Source organism: Phaethon aethereus (genome assembly GCF_964289735.1).
Source record: "Phaethon aethereus genome assembly, chromosome: 9".
Classification (NCBI taxonomy): domain Eukaryota; kingdom Metazoa; phylum Chordata; class Aves; order Phaethontiformes; family Phaethontidae; genus Phaethon; species Phaethon aethereus.
In genome coordinates, this window is record NC_138585.1 from 10,730,317 (window position 1) to 10,752,839 (window position 22,523).

Consider the following 22,523-nt stretch of genomic DNA (forward strand, 5'->3'; position numbering starts at 1 on the left):
CAAATGTAGATAAAACTTTCAGATTGTTTTCCCAGGGCAGTTCCTCCACCACTCAGCTTAATTGCCTCCTGCATAAGTGGTAACTTGATGTTATTTATTTACTGAAGCCCATGAAAACTACTCACAGGGAGCCCTGGTGATCCCATTGCACCAGATAAGCCTGGATCGCCCTTTTCTCCATGTCTTCCAGGGTATCCCATTTGTCCTTTTTTTCCTTGAGTACCTGGAGGTCCTTGCATACCACGGGGACCAGGAGGACCAGCACTACATGAGCAGAGGCCTTGATTTCCTATGTGAATGTGTCAAAATTACATTGAAATAGTTGCAATATTAATACACAAAAAATAACACTGCCCTTCTTGCCTGTGTGAGTAGTGCATATACCATTGTATCTCATTATGGTCTTCAAAAGAGCGAAACATATCAGTCTTTTTACAGTGCTCAGTAACTGCTGCGCTGACGTGACTCTACTGATTTAGAAGCCTCAGTCAACAGTCCATTTAACTCCACGCTTTGATAGGCCTTACCCTCCAAGTTAGCATAAACCTTTTTCAAATTTAGGTCTGAGGCATCTGGCAAAGGTCTATTTTCAAATTGTTCAATCTTCAAATTTTTGCTATCCAGGCATACTTACCCTTTTCTCCTTTTTCACCTTTTCTTCCCGGAAGGCCTGTCTGACCTTTTGCTCCAGGTTCTCCAGGGATCCCTCTGCCAGTACAGATTACACCTTTGAAAAAAACAAATTGTACAGCTAGTATAAACCAGGTTGACTGTTTCTACAGCTTAGGATCTTATGAAATGCTTTACAAGTCATTGCTTATAGATCATAATACGAGAGTGAGTTTGGCTAAAGTTGATGCTGACGCATTGTCTTTTCATTACCACTACTTCTTCCTTTTTCCACTGTAGATTTTTGTGACTCTCTTTACTAAAGGATGCTGATTTGGGTTTCCTCCCCAGTTTGCTGTATTTTTAACTTCCGGTGATAGATTTTTAGGGACCTTTGTTATATTACTTTGGGGTAAGTTTTAAGTTATGTTACTTTGTGGGTTTAAATCACCCAGAAAACTATGAAAATCTTGACATCTCACTGATGGACAACTAACAGGAAAAACTTGTTTTCTGCATCACATGTGAAGTTTAATATAATCTGTCAAAATGCACTTTTCACCTCTGTGAGTTTTGTAGGACCAACAAAAGCAATGAAGCTATGAGTATGCAGAATTATATTCTTGCCATATAAGCTGCTGTTGAACCTACTGGGTAGTCCAGGTAAGCCTTGTCTTCCTGGCTGTCCTGGTAGGCCTGGTGGTCCAGGGAATCCAGGTCTTCCTGGGATTGATTCACCTGTTCCAGGGAAACCAGGATCACCTTGAAAACCTTGAGGTCCTGGTGCCCCACTTACTCCTGGCAGGCCAGGCAGACCTATAAAGAAAATAATGCTATATGGCCCATACAGCTTCATAGTAACAATTACTACAAGGTATCAAGGAGGAAATTACAGACCATTCAGAACTGTCCTGAAGAAGAACTTCTATATAACACTTAAATCTAAATCTTTAGGTTTTCCAGGATTCACAGGAAAAGAGGCTCCTGCTTTATACCTTCAAATGCTTCTTTTCCTCCTCCCCATTATCTTTTTTCCAGACATCCCAGTTTATGATAGTTCCTTATGCAGAGCAAAGTCATGCTCATCATCTTCCTTTATATCTTTTTGAGATGGATAATAGAATTTTTGAGCACAGTACTCCAGATACAGGCATACCATGGATTTACAGTGCATGGTAGCATTCTGCTTGGTCTTCTGTTCCTTTTCTAGTAATTCATAATGTTCTGTTTGGATCATTTTGGTTCTTTTTTGACCACTAAGTGCTGAATATTATTGAACTCTCTGTAGAGCTCTAATCCTTACTGTTGGTAACTGGCATCAAGCAAGAACAAAAAACAGTTTTCTTTTAGCTGCTTTCTCTCCTACTGGTATATAGTTCACATTTTATCCTCTACTTCTCTTACTTGTTCCATCAACTCCTGGTCTTCCTAGCAGGCCTGCAGGACCAATTGGGCCAACTGACCCCATGTCACCAGCAGGTCCGGGATATCCAGGATCTCCTTGTGGACCTACACAGAATTATAAAAACATGTGAATTGAACACTTCAGGCAACTGACAGCTTAAATCTAAATTAAACTGCAACCAAAATTATAATTGGGGAACTACACAAAAGTAAAATGCAGTAACTTCTTTTGTCTTTATGAAACATTTTTAAATGTGTAACAATTTAATTTTAAGGTGGGAGGATTTGGTTACTTTTCTATGGATTCCTTCTCACTTTTGGGCAGTTTTAACTCTTTGTCACTGTGTAGTAGGATCTCTGTGCTATGTATTTCAGAATGCTGAGCAAAGTGTTTGCCCAAAATAAATACATATAGCATTTAAAATAAATGTGCATGTCACAGTATACGCATTTGGCAGTGCACACAGGGAGGTCATTTCAGGATCATCCTAGCTGAAATTATCCAAATTTTAAAAATTGTATTTTCAAAATTGCTGTAATGAATAAATTTAACAGTTGTAATTACATAGTGATAAGGAAAACCTGAATCAGATATAAAGGACTTCATTAAGTTGGAACAACAAAATATTGGTAGTAGTTCTGTTCTCAAACAGTTCTGCTATTTGTGCAAGTTGTGTTGTAACTTACTTCTGTATTCATGATTAGCACTTGCTGCACTAGAAATACAATTTATGGTAAGTTCTCTGTTTAAAATGTTCTTACAATACAAGTTCCCCAAGTGTGAGATGCTGAAGCAAATCCCTTACAGGCAGCAGGCTCGGCTGTTCCCTGCTGCTTTCTGCTAAGAAATAAGAACTCCCACACACCTTTTCACCAATTAGATGATAAAGATGGGGGTAAAAGGAGCTGGGACATAAAAACCCAGCCTGAGGTTTAGGTAGGAAGGTAAGAAGATTGACAGGTATTCTGTTGCGAGTACTAGTTCCTATTGCATATGAGGGGTGAAATCCTGTAAGCTTAATTGCAGTCTAAAATCTGTGTGTTGTGGCAATTCTGAAAATAGGAATTCTAAATTACAATGGGAAGGCTGGTTTTCTTATTTGCCATCCATTATCCAGCATGGGCTTAAATATGCTTAGGTCCAATGACTAGGGATAGTCCCACAGATCTAGCTGTGACTGTATGCATGAAGATCTTTCAAGCAAACATTTAATCTGAAACTTGTATGTTTAACATAGTTCCAGTAGAAATCAGGGAGAGACAAATACACACAGATTGTGGCCACTAGAAAGATAATGTTTTCGGATCCTGTCCCTGAATCCCTAGTGATCACTTTCAAACACTTTAGCAAAATAGGTCCTACACACTTTATACAGCAGAAAGACTAGTTAAAACTAGCTACGACCTTTTATAGGAAGCAACGGAGTTCCAATAGCTCCAGGAGGACCTGGGGGCCCTTCTTCTCCTGGATCCCCCTGTAAGAGTCCAACAATAAATTTTACTGATATGTACAAATATGCAGTGTGCTAGCATGTAACTGAAAATTTCAACAATGTGGGATATATAAAGATGTGACATACATCACCTGGGAGACTCGATTTTGATAGTTTATAGCATTTAAAACCAGGCAAAAAGATTTAAAATAATCATTATCTTTCAGGATACTAGTGACTAAACAGTAATATACCTACCACACATATCTACCTGACTCTTCAGAACTTGTGACTGCTGTATCTGATTTCATTCATTTATTGTAAAGATTAATCAATTACAGTAAATCAGTACCCATTTAATTGAGATGTTTCGATCTAACAACCAAGCTGTAATTTGCCTCAGAATACTATACCAGAATCTGGAAATTACATTTATGATGACAGATAAGCATTTAAGAAAAGAGGTTTCACAGTCCGACAGATAGTAAGAGATGGTAAGAGATATTCAAAGTTCTTACAAGAAGTTCAAAACATCTGCATCAGAGAAGCATAAAAGTGCCTACTTAATGGCAAGGAAAATCACTTCTGCTTGGAGGATTTCTAAATTAGCTTGGATCTTGATATTTAGAATTTCAAGTGAAGTGGACTTTAGGGAAGTCTTTTATGTGGTAAATTGTATTAGACTTTTTGCTTTGTAGATTAGGAATCAGCCTTTCTCTCTGCAGCAAATGGGAACTGAGAAAACAAGAATGTGAATGTGGGAATTGCGTAGTGAGGGTGCATTCCTGGGACTGGAGTTCAAGGCCTTTTAGGACACAAACAGGGAGAACTGGGACTGCAAAACTGGATACCCATTCTTAAACAAGTAAAAACAAGGAGTCCATGCCTCTTTCCAGGCTTTTTTTTTAAATTGATATCTCTCTGATATTTAAACAGTTCTGGAGCTGTCACTGACCGCTGTCCTCTCGACCTTTGGCATCTTGGCTGGCCCTTTCCCTTTGACTATATCTTGCAAAATGAAATAACATCCTTGTGTCGTCTTTGGCTATTTTAAACAGGAATGTAAATTTGTCTTCCCTAATGACATAGAAGAGTCTTCTCTGTGGCAGGAAAGAAAAAATAAACCTAGCATTTTTCCTCTTCTGATAAACCTAATTCTTCTGAGATTTAATTTAATTATGATAAAAGTATCAAAGATTTGTACAGTAGATGGATATGGCCCAACTTCTTCTATGACTTTCATGCTGATTTTAAAATGACACAACCAGAACCCAGCAAAGAACTGAAGAGTTAATGAGCCAAGATCAAAAATTTCACTTCTTGGTATCTCCTTAAGTGACAAATTCTAGTGGTGGTCTCTGAAAAATCTCTGTCTTTATGATGTTAGGTCTTACGATCCTCTCTGGATGGCAGCTTCGTACTTGCTGTGTTTTCACTGTTGGTACACTCCCACATAGTGGCATATGTATGTTTGGATTATTTTTTTGACTGATACTGTTTTCTTTTCCAATAAAAATGTCAGGACACTCGACTTGCCAACAGTTTATTAAAAAGAAAAAGCCAAAAACATCCAACAGAAGCATATATCTACTGTATTCTGTGACCTGGAGTCGTCTTAAAGCTTATAATCACTTCTCAGTTTTACTGATATCCCTATTAGGCATTAAACACTGTTATTTGTTCTTTAAGTTTCTATACCTTTATATAATGTCAATGGCCAAGAACATTTTACACTGCCTGTAAAGACCATTCATTATTTTAATGAGACTTACTCCATTAGTAACAGAGACAAATGGTCTCGGAGTGATTTCAACAGGACTCATATCCCCCCTTGTATTTTGTCTGAAGAAGGTATTCTGTGTCTTTTTTATATTTATCACAGAATGGTTGAGGTTAGAACAGGCCTCTGGAGGTCATCTGGTCCAACTCCCCTGTGCAAGCAGGACCACCTAGAGGTGGTTGCCCAGGACTATGTCCAGACAGCTTTAGAATATCTACAAAGATGGAGATCAGTGCCAAGAAGAGAGCAAGGATCACTTCCCTCAGCCTGCTGGCAATTCTTTTCCTAATGCAGACCAGGATATCATTAGCTGCCTTTGCAGCAAGGGCATGTTGCTGGCTCATGTTCAAGATCCACACAGTGTTGTCAGTGTCCAGACTTAGGGATCAAAAGGTACACCAACAATTCCTTGAAGTCCATTCTTTGCTTTAAGCAACAGATAACATTTTTTTTAAAGATGAAATCTACTTTGACTGTAACTGGTTTTTTTTCTGAGTTTCTATCTCGTATGAATGCATTTTAGATTCTCTTTGAACATGTTTATTTCAGAAAATTTACATGAGAATGGGCTATTCTCAGGAGGGTTTTTAATCACATTCTTGTTCCTCCAGTTTATGTGATTTTTAGCAGATCATAAGCAATACCTGGTGAGACCAGATGAAGAGCAGATGCAGTCTAGATAGAGCTGCACTTTTCAGGAATAATCAGATTTATCCAATTGTTCCCCAAGCAAAACTACAGCATCTGTGCAAATCACTCAAAATTTTGCATATCTGTATGAGTTAACCTGATTTTTTTTTAAGTTTTGTCTATACTTGATCATTTTCTTTTGTTCCATGCATTAGCAATTGGAATTTCACCTTTCCAAATCATTACTGCAGGCATTCAAACTTTTCCCTAGCATAATCTTCCAACAACTAATTATTTTTTGCTTATTGTTTGTAGTGTTAATTGATGGCTTGTCAGGCTGTGGGCTAATCAATGGAGATTGAAGAATGCACTGTTCTGTCTATACAATGTCTTGTCTCAAGTTTGTTAATGATGCCCCAAACTAAAACAATATGCATATCAGGTTGAGTACTTTGTAACAACAAAACACTTAAGGTTTTATTCTACTTCTGGGGAGTAATGGACTGTAATGATCTTTCTGTTTAAATAAGACATGCAATGTGTGTGTCTGGTATCTGAATGATCCCACGTTATTGTGAAGCTGATAATGAGCAAATGGGAGAAAAATGAACATCCATGGGCAATCTTTTTTCCACCCAACTAAGACTACATAAATGAAATCTTGGCTGAAGAAGCTGATCTAGCACTCTCCTGGCAGTCCAAACTTTGAAACAAGTATGCCTCTGACTAAACCAGATGTTTTTATTGTACTTTTACTTACTTACTCCATGTGTTTGTCATTTCTCATTTATAAACCTGCTTCTTGAAAACCTCTTTGTTCCTTTTTATTTGTCTGCTTTCAACTGTGTCTTTAGCAGTACACTACTTATGGCAAGTTTGGACCAGCCACAGTTTACTCCCTTTTGTCATCACAGATTATGTAGTGTGTTCTAATCGTAACCTTCAATTGGTAACAGAGGTGATTCTTGCTCAAATCTTTTCAGTGTCATTCCTCTGAATTCACAGATGCAACTAATCGTGCTTTAAGAAAAGTTACTGCTTTATACCAAAAAGATCATTTCAGAGGGAAATAAACACTTCTTGACTTTTGTATTTCAGAATACTTAGAGCCAAGTTCATTAGTGTCACAATTTCTGCAATATTTTGTCCTCTGTCTTGTGGTAATAACTTTGAGCTTTTTCAACCTTGCTGTCTCTACTGATGATCCTGTTACCCACCTTCCCTGTTGCAGCATTTCACTTCTCTTGCTCATACACTGCTGACCACTTGGGCCCTATCCCAGTGACTCCCTAGACTTTCCCCCTGGCTAGACTCACTGCTGCTTTGCTCCTTCTAGAGTAGCATCCAGAACGTCTTTTTCATTCTGAATGTGCTTTGGCATTGTAGGTTCCATAGAAAATATAACGGTTCCCTTCATTCAAGTTTTTGTTGTTTGACAGTCAGAATTACAACATGATCTAGTAGTCAGCATTACAAATAAGATCATTGGTTCTGCACTTTGCAGAAGATAATTGCATAAATTTATATCCTGAAATGTCACTAGACCGGAACCCGGGTCTTCTGAAATTGTATTAAGCATCTCTTCTGTGCTGTTCAGATGAATATTCTCTTCTACTACTAAGCTCCCCGGATGTGACACCTACACTTCTAATCCCTAATGGAAAGCAGCATGTATTGCAAAATAAACAAAAATGGCTAGCATCACCCACGTGAGCAAAGTAGGAAATGTTTAAACAAAGTTGGTATGAAGGAGTCCAATTTCCATTATGTTAAGCATCTCAGTACTTATGTGAACAGGTTGAACACAGGCAGAGATATTTTGGTAAGTCATGCAAACAAGCCCATCTGAATCAAATTTTGCCACCTCCTTTGGTGCCAATTATTATACTAGTTCATAGACCACAAAGTTTATACTGTTCCTTAAGTCGCAGGTTCCTTTACCTAGCATACCTCTCTGGGGAATGCAGCTCAACCATGAATAACTTGCAGAGTACTACAATTCATGGATTAGCTAGCTATACTGGTATAGTTAAAGGTAACTATTGGCAATTGGGATTAACCAATTCCTGTGGTAGGCAACACGGAATTGCTACTCTCATTATGCACTAAGCAGGAATGTTTACTTACATTGTTATTTACTACTGCGGTGTTCAGTAACTATAACTATCATGAAAACAGTAAATCTTAAAGGTGATTATGACTGTATAAAAGGAAATGGTCTGATAAGCAGGTACATTTAGGAGGAATCACTAGCATTTATATAGAGGAGTGTGTGTGTGTGCATGTGCATGCATGTTTGTGTTTTGGGTTTTTTTTACCTGTATGCCTGGATAGCCAGGTTGTCCAGGAAAACCAGCAAATCCTGTTTCTCCCTGGAAAGAATCACATGAATATAACTTCATTAATCTGTTACGACAATATAATTAATTGAACAAAAACCAGTAAGGCAATACTGTCATGTTGTAATAGCATCTGCAGTTTGTTTCAGAACTGGATTTTGTGCAAGAGATGGTAAGTTTCGTAGAATCTCTTCTGTGAAAAAAAACCAAACCCACAATATGTATCGCCAGCTTATTTAGACAGTGGTCAGTAGATTCAGTGTAGCTGGGGCACAGAACTAGTTGGAATACATACCAGCAGACTCTAATAGACTGTCTGCTTAATACAGCTGAAATTGGTTTGCTGCCTGCTGACCGACCCTCTTAAACTATTATTCATGGAAAGCAGCTGCATATCAGCTCCTCCTCTCCTTCTATGATCTACTAATATAGTCATCCATCCAGTATTCAAACTCTTTAGGTAGGCAGTGGTAAAAAACAAAGTAAAAAGTAATTTTGCAGATAAAACAGTCACCTGGAACGTAACGCTAGATGCAAATATCTGTACATTCATGTGATTTATGAATAGCATAATCATTACCTTAACTAGATTTGAAAATAAGCTGGGGAGAAGAGATAGGAAAAAGGGGAAGATGTAGATCTATATACCTACATCTGTTGTTCTTTACTCCAGTAAGATGTTGTAAGTTCATAACTAACATTTATCAGACTCAACAGCAAAACTGGAATTTCTTGAGCCAGCAAGATGAGCAAAACATGCATATAACACAAAATTATATGTAATTCTTTACACATCTCCGTGGCATGCAAAGTTAACAGGCTGCATAACTTTTCCATCATGCTATATGCATGTCCCACTGGCTTTTCCTCCTGCTTGCAACTTCAGATCCCATCAGTTTTAGCCAAATTTCAGAGAGTGGCAGAAATCCAAAGACAAAGAGTTTATATAACTTCTGTGGTAACAGGTATCAGGAGAGAAAGGAAGGAATGCAATATGAGCTATCGAGTATGTGGAACTTCCAAATCTGCACAAATCCACAGAAAACCAAATCTCACTGATCCCACTGTTCAGGGGGGCTTATACTTTTGTCTTCTTACCTTCATTCCAGGAAAACCTGCAGGTCCATAAGAACCAGGATTACCCTGATAAAAACAAGCAGAATGTGAGCTAAAACAGTTGATGTTCCTTAGATAATTATTAGGGAATATTTCCCAAAAATTTTACAAAGTGTTTGCAAATACTTTAAGTGAGATGGGCATGAATTTGAACTATAGACCAAAGTAAACCAGACAGATCTTCACTCAATTTTCTTATCATATTGCACTAAGCACAGTAGTGGGCATGTTGCTCCATGTGAGCACTGTTACGCAAATCAAGCACAACCTGCTGTAAAAAATTGCCATCAGCATGTATGGAATCCGTTACAATTACTGTGGTAGTACTGTGCTACTCCAGAGCAGCCTTGTGCAGCTCTAAATGTTTAGAGCATAACCCTACAGATTTACTTTCTTTCCAAGGACAGAGGTCTGTATGAGCTTATATTTAAGTCTGAGACAGTGTCAGTCCCAGGACTGGACTCCTAAATATTCTATAAAGAAAGTATGACAGATTAGTTTAAAAACCCCTTAAAATCTTCCTTGGAAATGCAAACTTAAACTGCCAAATACATTCTGAACCTAATTATAGTGAATTCGTGAAGTAATTTATTCTGCAACTTCCTTACCTGCAATCCAGGGAATCCAGGAGTGCCTTTTTCACCCTTTTCTCCTCTCCCAGGTACACCCTGGAGCATTCAAAATACTTTGTTAGACAACGTGCTCAGTGAAGTTTGCCCTAAATTTAAATTTTTGTGCATGTTTATTAAATTATGTATATATTAGGTTAATGGATCTTGTTTCACTTACTAGGCTCAATCACTGAGGCTTACTTCGTACAGCACCACTAGCAGTGCCTATGTAGTTTCAGTTACACAAGCAACCTGCTATGGTCTCTTCTCCAAGCTTAATGTGCTTTCAGCAGTTTATTTTTTATTTTTTTAAAGCTCTGGGCATTGTTTGGGCTGCATCAGTTAATTTCTCAGTTTGTGCTTATAACTAACAAGTGTACTATTTTCTACATGGACAGCTAGTACTGGAGGAAGCATATAAAGCCCAACTCTTTTCAAAGTGAATCCGATATAAAAAGATCAGCTTTGTCTCCTTTTCCAGTGTTAAGTAACAGTGGTCCTTTTACAATGGAAAATGAATTTCTGAAAAAGTGCTAGACTTAGAACTCAGAAATGTGATGTGCAGGCTTCTCATTTGTTCTCTTTTGCCTACAAAGCTAAAAATGTTTTTAACATAAACTAGACTCATTCTTTTCTCCCCAGTTATCTTCTGTGTTTCTGAGATCTGGTAGTTTTCTGCCTGTGGATTTTCCTCCTCCAAATCTATCAGCAATAAAGACTCCAGAATCTTTTTCGTGGCTGCTTCGGCTCAGCAGACAGGAACTCCCTACTGGCACACCAATATTTAAATTAATCATGCTGACAGAAAGAGAAGAAAATGTAGAGTAGATAGCAAAGAGCAATTCTTTCTCCAAACAGGTGGCTCTGCCTTCTCTAATTTTGAGGATATCCCTAATGTGAAGGTAAAGTCTTTCCCTAACATACTTAGGGAAACATACCACACCCCATTAAGAACACATACAGATCCTCTCTATTTCTCTTCTTGAGAAAAAATAATCAGTGCTTCTATTTTCTTTGCAGCCCCCCACATATTACGTGTCAATAGCCCACCTGGAAACAGCACTGACCTTTCGCTACCAGGCAATATTCAATAGGTATGTATAAAACAGACTCTGAAAGGTTTTCCAAAGGGTTTTGAAATACTTTTGCTTTCACATTGATTTAGATGGTGATTAAATTTCACAGCACAAATGCTGTTATTTCTTCCATCACCTTGTGCTTTAAAAGATTAACTTAACCACAGAAGGACTTTGCCAGCACCATGAAAAACAAAAACCCACATTACTTACTTTGGGTCCACGTGGCCCTCTGTATCCTGTTACCCCAGGTAGTCCTTTTTGGCCCTATGGGTACAAGGAAAGTTTTTGTGTATATTAATGCGCAGGACTGTGTGCTGTTTAACTTTTTTTAAGTCCTGTTCTGAATTACAACTGTTAAATAGTATACTCTTAAGCACTGGGCCTGTTCCTCTAGATGTACTAGGCGGAAAGAAAACAAGAAGAACAATTATGTACTGATTTTTATTTCTGTTAACGCTGTCAAACCAGCATAATGACTGTGAAGTGAGATAGATGTATCTTTTCACTTGCAGTGACCTGCTAATCTGGGCTTTGTTCCTGCAAACTTGCATGAGGGTAGTTCTTTTTTTGTTTGCTGCTCTATTTAGTTTGATGTGAGTATTCACATGGATAAATCTACACTTTTGTGTATAGCCCCAATCCGAATGGGATGCATGGCTGGCTGCATGGTCGTGCTCATGTTGTGTGCTGCACAGCAGCGTATGTTACACTTTGCAGTAACATGGGGAGTTTATGTAAGTTCTTTTGGTCCCTTCCCTCTTCCTTGTACACCTGTACATAGCAACTGTTTGCATAATCAAAGCCTAAGATCCAACATGTGAAACCTATTAGTTCCCTGAGTTGAGGCTGCAAGGGGCTGCCAAGGCCAAATTCACCTGTTCATCTCTGTATTTGGGCAAATCAGACTTGAGGACATAAACACTGCAATATAGGGCTCCATAATGCAGTTTTTGTAACTTTTGATCTTTTTAAATGAACATTCTAAGGTTTTAAGGTACACAACTGTGCCTACAGTAGGTGTGATATTGAAGTAAATAACAGGAACTTGCATTAAAAATAGACAACAAAATCACAGTTAATTTTCATATTAAAAGAGCACCCTAGAGAGGAGTTAGGCTTGATAGTTGGAAACATTACATTGGAGAAAACTCAAAGAGAATAATTGCCAAAGATGTGAAAAATAAAAGTGGTAGTCAAGAGTCACAGAACAGATTCAATACCGGAGTAACCAACTTAACCTGAGATACCTGAAATATGATTTGCTAATGACAAAAAGTGAAGAAAACCAAAGCAAAGGCAGTATCTCCTTTCTGCATCAAGACAGTCTTTCCTCAAGGCCATGAGCTAAAGTACACATGGGCTCTCCTCTCCTGAAAGCCTGTAGGTAGGGTGCTGAACCACAGGATTTCTGCGGAAGCTGATGGTTTATTACAGAAAGAAAGAATTGTCCTATGCCATCCTTGCAAAAATTACATCACAGGATTGTACTTGCCAAGTTGAGCACAGTTAAACATGAAGACAAATTAACACCTTTTCTCCTTTGAACAGCTGAGCTCCAGGAGGTCCAACTAACAGTGGTGACCCAGGCGGCCCAGGAAGTCCAATGTCGCCCTGTGGAAGCCAAAGGAACAGCAGAGAGACATTCTGTTCCATGTGTCGTTTCAGTGAGACTCAGCATGTTCTCCTGTTTTATTACAGCACTATGTATTTCTGTACTCATTGAACATGTACTAATATCTACAGATAAAGGTTTGTACTGAGATCTGTAAACCTCTCTACCATCTTCCCAGATGAGCAAGGTTGACAAACTTAATCCCTTCCAATTCTCCTCAGTCATTAAAAGTAGTGTTATGGCTAAAGAAATAAATGAGAGCTCTGTACTCGTGGCTCCTGTTCCAAGTCTGCTGTGGAGATCGTTACAGGATTGTCAAATATCTTGTGTGCACATTCAGTCTCTTGTGTTCCAGTTCCTTCTTAAATTCCAAGGCTTTGTGAATTTAAAGATGAAATTATTCATTTGCTATGGAAAATTGTGCGTGTTAGAAACTTGCAAGAATTTTGTGACTGGAAAAATTCATAGAAGAAAAATAAAATATTCCACATTGGTTCTATAAATCCTGAGTACGCTAACAGGTGGAGACTGGGAGAAGAACTATTATTTATATGTTTATTCTTTTCTTACACCCTTGGCATCTGCTGCTGGACATAGCAAGAGATGAGATTCAGCGACTGATCTGGTACAGCCACTGTTATTGGAGGGCACTGTTGTTATTATTTAGGCAGTGTCTGTACAGAAGGTAATTGCTGTGTAAATGCTAACCAACATCTTGACTGTTGCTTTTCAAAACCTCCAGAATATGCTTGATTCCTGTGCGCAGCTTGCTGAAGGAATCACTTCTGCACAGAATTATTGGATTCAATAACTTACATTACTTCACCTTCTGTTCTAACATTATTAATGGGAGCACACAGCCACAAATGATTGGGTTCCAGGGAACACAACAAGACTCTATTATACTTCTAATTCTACAGCAATAATATATTTAATAATATTTGTTTTCTTACCGGCTCCCCCTTTTGTCCATCCACACCAATACCTGGATTTCCCTAATTGACAAAAAAATGCACACAGTTTGAAGATAATCATAAAATGCTGACACTAGAATTTAATCAAGTAACTCCTTTGAAAAACTTGGTAACAAATAACCACAAGGGACATTTAAAATATCTGTATAAATTACTCTATTATTTCACTAACAACTCCAGGAAAAGTCATTGCCTACCTGTTCACCTGGCAAACCAGGGTAACCTGGAACACCCTTTAAAAGAGAATGAATGCAAGTTAATATGTCTAATTTAGAGACAGCTTTGCTTTGAAAATTACCTCCTCTTGCCGCTAGCACCTAGAGGCAGAATTTCCTCTTGGGATGTACCTATCCCAAAGTGCAATTTACTTCACCTGGTCACTGCTTTCAGGAGGGCTGAACTCTGGCTTCCCACTTTTCTGTGTCCCACAAGGTGGCCTTGGGGAAAGGGAATAAGGAGAGAGCACTAGCAGCATTCCTCCATGACCACAGACTGCCAGGATGAAACATGTTCATGCAGCCATGGGAAGGAACAACATATGCTCCAATTCCTGAACTTTCAAACTCATAAGGTAAGACAAAAATATCTCTCTATCGTCCGTCTCAAAAATCATTTCTAGGTTTGGATTCACATTAAGGCAAGTTCTAAAACTGGTAGACCAGAATTTATGCATATCCTGAAAATGCAAGGCTGTATAACTGTGGTGATCTTACAGGCAAGCCTGGATGGCCTGGGTATCCAGATGGGCCCGTTGTACCTCTTGACCCTCTAGGTCCCTGGAAAAGATGGCAAAAGGTCTGTTGTGAAAATACCAAGAGCTTAACCTTTTCTCCACAAAACTAGTCCCACCAAAATGCCTGCATCCCTTGAACTCAGGCTACTGGCCACTGCATTCCACCTGTAGCCTGAAGCTTATACCACGCCTGAAACCTCACTGTCACAAGAGCAGCTCAGCATCAGTTTCTGGATAATACTGTACAGACACTGCACAGTTATGTGTTATTAATGGATTGAAAGAATACTTTGTCAGTAATTGTTCTACAGTGTGGGGACTCAATACAGTTCATCAGTGAATATTTTTCTGAAATGCATGAGAAGAGGAACCCAAAGCTATTAAGAGTGTGAGTCAGCAACAAAATGAAACTCTCTCTTCTCACATGTTTTTATGGCCAAAATATGGTAGTGTGCTACATGTTCTTGGGAGATACCAGATACTGTTGAAGAAGGTGTCACATCTCTATGCCTCTTGAATTTCATGGAGGAAATATTCTGCAAACTGTGAGTACCAGAGCGACAACTGCTCAATGCACAGCTAATGCAAATGGGTATGGTCTGTTTCTGCTCCTTTTCAGCCAGCATGAACTAGTCATGGGGCAGACTACAGGGACTCGATGATTGTTAGACTTTATTCTGGGATTTTGCTACTTAATGTAGGCAGGGAGAAACCCCAATATTTCTTTACTAAGAAAATTTGAAAGATCTTCCAGACAAAAAGCATGTATAGAACCCACTGACTGTACTTACAGGCATGCCAGGGGGTCCAGGATCACCTCTGTCTCCCTGTAATGACAACCATTTAGTAAATGAATCATTACAAGCTTTGTTGTGGGTATTTTCTAACTTTATAGCTATTAAGATCAGAAGCTATCTGTTCCCGTTGTATATTTGCTTTTAATCTTTTTGTACGAAGCTTTATTAAACAGTGAGGAGTTCTGCGAAGAAAAACATTTACCATACATGTTTTCCTACAAGTTATTTTTTTCTTACAATCAGATACTTACTGGAGGTCCTTTTCCAAAATGTGAAACATACACTGGATTTCCTTTTTCTCCTTTTTGCCCTGGATCTCCCTTTAAAGAAAAAAAAGTCTTTTAAAACATGATCTGCTTACTGATATCCTACATTTCTATGGAAATTGAATGATAATTTCTCAGGCTGTGCTTTTCTGGTGCCCATACATCACTAGGTAATCCCCTAGAACCACCATCACTGCATGAGCATTTTGCAGTTGTTCTATCTAACAAGACCCTTAAAAGTAAAAATGCCTTCTGTACAATTGAGCAAAACAGCTCCTCACAGCTTCAAGACTCCTGCTCTGTTAGATGCTCCTTGGCTCTTGAGTACTTCAATATTCTACAATCTTCACAAATCTTGCCTTTAGTATCATGTATATCAACGTGCTTACCTTTTCTTTCAGTGAGTCAGTGGCTTTAAGTATTAGCACTCTGCCTTCTCCAAAAGCTCATGCTGTGATTTAGAAGAATTTAGTGTGAATCTGCATACAGTTAAAAAGCTTAAAGTATAGACTGTGTTACATGCATGATATTCAACATTTCCATCTACTAGGAAATGTGTTTCTCAGTCTATTAAAAAAAATAATCTGATGCCTAAAGGCCCTTTTTTAAAAAAAAAATAAGTTCCCATGGTACATGCTGTGGAGTCCTTTATAAAACTGCCAATCTCAGCACCCTCAAACCCTCAATCTGACTTAGCAGGAGCAGATGACCACTTCTGCTACATTTAATTGTAATGCTCAATTGATTGTTAAGAGTATGATATGTATATGTCTGAAGAACAGCTATATTAAGACATTATTTCTGAAGTTTTCTCATTTGAAATCCAAACATACTGGATATAATTTAACTGAAGCCTATAACCACTTAACTATTGATTTCAATAAAATGGGATACTGTTTTTCACAGAATTTAACCACTTTAAAACTGTACTGGTTTCCTGATATTATACACTGGCTGCTCAAATCCTGAAGTCAGAATGAAACAGGGAAAGTACTTATCCCTGGAATGGTACAATATAAAGAAGAGTTACAGCTGCCTGCAGCTGGATATAGCTACAGTAGACTGCATGCAGATTACAGGTCAAACAACAGCTGCTAGGGAATACATTAAACACATCAAAAACTTTTTCTTTAGTTATTTTACATGTGATCTCCTGTGTAATAAAACATCCTTATTAGATTCCGGTTTTTACCTTCCACATGATTTAGGTAAGGGCTTACAAACAGAAACTACTCTCTATTCCAATTTATTGGTGAGGTAAATGTAAAGATTCTACAAGGTAATGGAAGTAAAGCTACAAATATGTATATAGTGTTAAATAAAATTATATGGGACAACATTATAAATAACAAAAATGTTAGCTGTAATACATAGTCAAGTGGGTACTTGGTGCAACAAATTGATTTAAAAATAGGAAATTGCATAGAGTGGTTGGAATAGCATTCTTGTACACAAGCAAATATGGCTACTATGTCATTTTTCTGGGTAGCTGAATTAATTTGCACTGCAATTTTAGTGTGCATATCCAAGGCTACATGCCTGTTGTGTCTCCCATTCTTTGTAGGTTGCAAATACTTTTCTAGGCCTGCCAAAGAGCATTCCCCTGGAATTGGGAGAATTTATGCTGTAATTTGTCCCATGCCTCATTTTTCCTTTATGTCATTTGGCTAATTACAAAAGGCAAGACTCTATTTTGAAAGCCATAATAAATAAGAACATACAGGTAAAATTCAGAGCTCGAGCGGAAGTCATTTTACCATTTGGAGGGTTAATGAGTTACTTTAAGAAGTGTAACAAATGTGGTTATTGCCAAGTTTTTATCAGGTTTTGTATTTCATAGCGTTTATTACAGGTCCAAGACTAAAATTGTATATTTTTTCTAATTGCTATATTTTGATAACATCTTTTCACTCTGGCACCCACCGCACATTTTTTGATTCCCTATGGCTGAATCAGCATCTTATTTAGCTCCTACTAAACACATTTGACTTTTCATGTAAATTGCACTTGCTTTCATTGTTTTACTTAGAAAATTTCAGGGAAGATCTTAGACCAACTAATCAGCTATTAATCATTCAGAACTAAAACCCATTTCCACGAAAAGTCAAAGACTTGGGACTAGATCTATCCAGCAAAATTTCTTTGGAGTTACAGTAATTTATATGCCTTTACTGACATGAATCTGTATTTTATCTTCATTAGAAGAATTGTTAGCACTGCTAACACAACTATTCAAACAATTTTAAAATGCTTTCCATTTTAACAGCAAAAGTAAACAATATTGAAGTGCTATTTTTAAACATTTTAACTGAAATGATCTCTACATATAAACACCCAGGCAAGATTAGGTGTGCACAGAGCAGCAGTTATGAACAGGTATGTGTAAAAAGTGGCACATAAATTTGTAAGACATCTCCTAATACACTTGTGTGACCAACCACTAAAATCTTCAAGTGTTATAGGAGTTAAACTTGTTGAAGCTTCCACTTATTGCTAATTCATGTCAGGTATGTCCCTACTATTAAGGCTTTTAAGAAATTTCAAGTATTGATAAATGGTATGATGGTTTCAAGCTACTCCCTCTCCGTTGTACTTCCATGAAACGGTATTAGCTTTGGTGTGGTTATGTACTGGGGAAACAAAGCAGAATTTAATTCTCAAGGTAGATATATATACTTTAAGGATATGGGAACTTATTTCTCATTGAAGCTTAAACTTAATCTGTTAAGGCACCAAGTGTCCTTCACTCCCATTAACCTTACTAAGAATGCCTGGAAATTCATTGTGCAGTGTAAAGCTAGTGCCATAGTCTGAAACTCCTTTCATTTTAAGTGCTGTTAGCTTGGAGGGGAAATGTACATACACAGTATTCCTAAATAGTAGTAAAGCCTTTCACATACATAAGGACCTCTTGGCCCAATATAACCATTTTCGCCTGGAAATCCTGGATCTCCTCTTGAGCCATTGCAGCCATCTAAACCACGCTTGCCCCTGGGTCCTTCACTTCCTGGTAATCCCTGAAAGACAGTTTCATATTTGAGATACACACCATGATAAATAGGGAACTACTTTTTTAATTAACAAAACAGTTCAGAATCAAGCATCTCAGATCTGAAACAGAGGACATCTCACAGTGGTCCCAGCTTCATACTCTTTGCATTAAAAATGTTTTCTATTGTGATCAATAGAATTTTTTTCATGTATAAAAAATTACACAAGTATTCTCTATCTTGTTCTCTGATGCACAGCAAATATAACAGGGTTAAGAGGGCCAGACTAAGCTCTCACTGTAGTCAAAAAGTAATGTGCTATCTTCTCAGAGAAAGCAGACTCTAGCCCTCTAACTATAACCTTTCTTGTGGCTGTAAAGAAAAGCTGAAGAAATATACAAAAGTCATCTCAAGCAGCATCATATTTTTTAATTGATAACACAAGGAAAAACAGGTTCCAGCTTGACTCAAGCATACAGTAATTGCAGAGATTATGACTATACATTCAAGAATTAAGGAAGTGGTTTTCTAACCTAGCAAGAACTAAGCAATGTCCAGATAGGGGTTGGTTCTACTACAAATGAGACACTAGGCAATAGAAACAGTGGGACTTCCATTGGACTGAGCTTTCCACCAGAGTAAAAATTATTATCAGAATTAAACATTTTTATAAGGGAGCAATAGTAATTTTGACCCAAATTTTTTTGTTTTGGTTTGATTCTGAAAAACCATCAGGGGAGTATCCTGACCATTTGTCTGAAGTGTTTTTGCCAATTTTACCTTCTTCCTATCCTTAAGGTTCTTCATCCCAATTTCTGGACACTGTTAATTAACATTTTTCACAAAAAGAATAAAAATTTCTTGGGAGCACTTCTTTTTTGTGCTAAATTTTGGCCTTGTGACCTCTACATTATACAGACATTCTGGCAATAGGCCCATTGTCAAGTGTGGACAGCTGACAAGCAGATGCTAAGACACCCACTTAGTTTCTGGTTCTGTTTTCACTTTCAAAATTCAACATTTTGACTTTGTTTGATCCATATGAAACTAATAACAGCATAGGAATTCAGTTCTAATAAACAGCATTTTTAAAAATCAGAGAGAATCTTTCTTTTACCACACCTATTTCCACACTGAAGAAGACATTCAGAAAACATATAATTACATGCTTATAAAGATATATTTAGGATCCTTTTTCAGTCCCTATTCAGGTTAAAATTATTGGACTATGGTTGCTTTTTTTTCCCACAAAGCACTACAAGCAAAAATCAGAATGTTTGAATAGAAAACAGTACATCATTTGAGATACTTTCAGACATGTTAAGAATGCAGCAAGCAGACTACAGCCTGCTCTGAAGCCTGAGAAAATAAACTCATTGTTTTTAATCCTAGCACTGACACATGCTGCATGGACATGGTCTAGTCTCTACCTTCACTGCTCCACTCCTGCATGAAAATTATGTACTTACCTGGTTGGGATTTTGAGGCATTTGTTATCAATAGTAAACACAGCTGAAGTTACCCTGGCTATTTTACAATTTTGCAAAACACATAATTCTGCAGGTGACATGATATCAATGGGTATAAAGCCAAACAATTTACTGAGTGTATTATTCTAGCAGAGGACTTGCTATGACTTTATAGAAACTGTAATTTTTATAAAGCAATATTCATTCAATACATACAGGAACACCATCTAAACCAGGAAATCCTGGGACTCCAGTTGGGCCCTAAAAACAGGAGACATGAAAAAACAAAGTTGCTGAGGTCATTAACTCTTAAAAAGAATGAAAAACAAGAATATGTGATACTATATAGCAAGAAACAAAACGCAGTCTTGTTTGAACTATGAATCAAAAGCCATAATTATCAGAAATAAATATCTGAAAAAAGTTATACAGGCTTAGCAGTAGACTAGTGCCAATAGCTACCCATGCAACAGATGGTACAGTACAGGTCAAATTTCTAACTCTCATACTCATTAATTCTCCAAAGATTATAAAAGAGAAGGGGAAGTTTCCTATAATTTATAAAATAATTCTGTAGACAAATTCACATCCCTGCTCCTGTTTTGATCATAGCAGCAGCACAATTTCTATTTACAGGGTTTACATTTCAGGTGTGCTAGATACTGACACGAGTGATTTCAGTCATTCGCTGAGATCAGTGGAATTAGACCATTAAAACTAATATAATGTACCAACAACCAAGTATAGGGACTGTACAGCTATGAAAGACATGGACCTGAACTGCAATTCATGCTCCGTAAGTGGTAATAAAATTCTGTTCGGTTTACAGCACTTTCAAAAGCACCATACTCCCTCTCAACAGCTCCATATTCCTCCCACAGCCACCTTTGAGGCTGAGGAGGATGACGTGGTATATAGCAATTAGAGACTGGGTCTGTTTCATTTTATTTTATGTCTTCTGACAATTCTAATTTTTCAATTCACAGCAAAAATTCCCTGAAACATTTTCTTCAAAGAAAGCTGTAATAATTTCAGTGAGAATTTTGTGTGAGCAAGAGTATAGTTTGGCAAATGCTTTTTGATCATTCAAGTTGTGTTTCACTTGTCAATATTTAACATTACGTACTGTATACACCTAAAAGAGCTGTCTATGGTGTTTCCTACCTTATCACCTTTTTCTCCAGCTGTCCCAGGCTGCCCATTCTCACCTCTCTGTCCTTTTTCTCCTGGCAGACCAGCTGGTCCTGTAGATCCCAAGGACCCAATTGGACCTTGAGCTCCCAGCTCACCAGGCTGACCCTGAAAAGAGTCCAAAGAAGTGAATGACTCCTGCTGTAAACCTCGCAGCAGGCTGCATTTCAGAGATGGCTGTATGTATAAAACGAGGCTTACTATGTATACACACTCATGATTCAAAACAGCTTGCTGTACAGCTTGCAGATCTGTTCCATGCATTAGATGCTATAGGAACACGACTTTCAAATTTAACAACTTGCTCAAGGTGATAATTCTTTTCACCTTCATCAGGTCTCCAGCACCACCTCTCTGAGATGCCGGGGATAAACTGCACGTCTTCCTGGCTCTACCAATGTAAGTATCGCCGCCTACAAGCATAAGACTCCACTGAGCATCATCTTTTTGCCATCAGAGGAATGATGGCTCATTTTCGACAAAGAGACTTTGTAGACAACTAGAACAAATTGAGAGAGTTCCCTCTTTCTTTTAAGTCACACTATATGCTCATTATCTTAAGTTTTTCTATCTTCCATCATCACTCTCAGATCTTAATGCCTTATTTAAAAGTTGTGAAGTTTCCTGCAGAAAAAAATGATAGTTATTAGCCAACATTTACAGAAAGTATCAATTTTAATAGATTGTGTTAAAATTATTTGGGAGGTTGTGGAATGTCATTTATCTATAAATAGCTCTAAATTGAGTATCGGTACCTATAGTACCATACAGACCATCTCCACGTATTTCTACTAACTTTTCAAAGGTAATATATGTTCTCCTGAAGTAAAAATACTTCCCATTCTAACTGGATTTTTCAGTCTATAGCATTGGTGTGGAGTTGTTTTGGATTTGTTGCAGTTTTTGTTCCGTGCTGCCAAAACAACCATTAACTCATTGATTCAAAGTGCTGAATAAACCAGTCAGACTTCCCATGTAAGCTGTCTACACTTTCACCCTACAAAATCTATATATTTACAGGTCTTTACTTCTCTTATCTTTTTAATTCTGTATCATTATCTTTGTTTAGCTATAAATTGTTTTATTTCCCAACTGAAAAGTGTTTTGGTTTTCGTTTCGGAATCCATCAAGCAACTATACCACATTATTAAAAGAGAGCAAAATGGAGCCCCATGCATCCCCAAGAAAAGCATATGGCTCTAAGACCACTTGAGGGCAGTAAAGGATATTTCAGTACAACCTCCATTCACAGAAATGACAGACCACACGTTTATTTCTATGAATGGATTGGAGGAAAACAAAATGACAGAAATCAAAGGTGATTGTAAGCAGATATGTTAGCTTCAGGAGTTGAATTACGTTGCTGCAACAGAACTGAATTGCTTGTTTCTCAGTGTAACCATTTAAACAGACTGAATCTGTCTGAACAAAATCTTATCTTGTGAATTGCAAGCAGGGACCTAAACTTCTTTTTATTTATTCTCTTCTTG

At 37.7% G+C, this 22,523-nt stretch overlaps 1 protein-coding gene across 1 annotated transcript in view; it reads right to left on the reverse strand.

Annotated features, from left to right (window-relative positions):
• Positions 1-22,523, reverse strand: part of COL4A4 (collagen type IV alpha 4 chain) — a 70,516-nt gene that overhangs the window by 32,444 nt on the left and 15,549 nt on the right. The window contains exons 4-21 of the mRNA XM_082003362.1: positions 21,007-21,141; positions 20,059-20,103; positions 18,284-18,400; positions 15,369-15,437; positions 15,112-15,147; positions 14,301-14,363; positions 13,785-13,820; positions 13,567-13,608; positions 12,532-12,612; positions 11,212-11,265; positions 9,920-9,979; positions 9,294-9,338; positions 8,175-8,228; positions 3,416-3,488; positions 2,014-2,118; positions 1,261-1,425; positions 635-727; positions 126-289 (exon numbers count right to left, since the gene is read on the reverse strand). Coding sequence (XP_081859488.1) covers positions 126-289; positions 635-727; positions 1,261-1,425; positions 2,014-2,118; positions 3,416-3,488; positions 8,175-8,228; positions 9,294-9,338; positions 9,920-9,979; positions 11,212-11,265; positions 12,532-12,612; positions 13,567-13,608; positions 13,785-13,820; positions 14,301-14,363; positions 15,112-15,147; positions 15,369-15,437; positions 18,284-18,400; positions 20,059-20,103; positions 21,007-21,141 — 1,437 coding nt within the window. The remainder of the gene's footprint in view (positions 1-125; positions 290-634; positions 728-1,260; positions 1,426-2,013; positions 2,119-3,415; positions 3,489-8,174; positions 8,229-9,293; positions 9,339-9,919; positions 9,980-11,211; positions 11,266-12,531; positions 12,613-13,566; positions 13,609-13,784; positions 13,821-14,300; positions 14,364-15,111; positions 15,148-15,368; positions 15,438-18,283; positions 18,401-20,058; positions 20,104-21,006; positions 21,142-22,523) is intronic.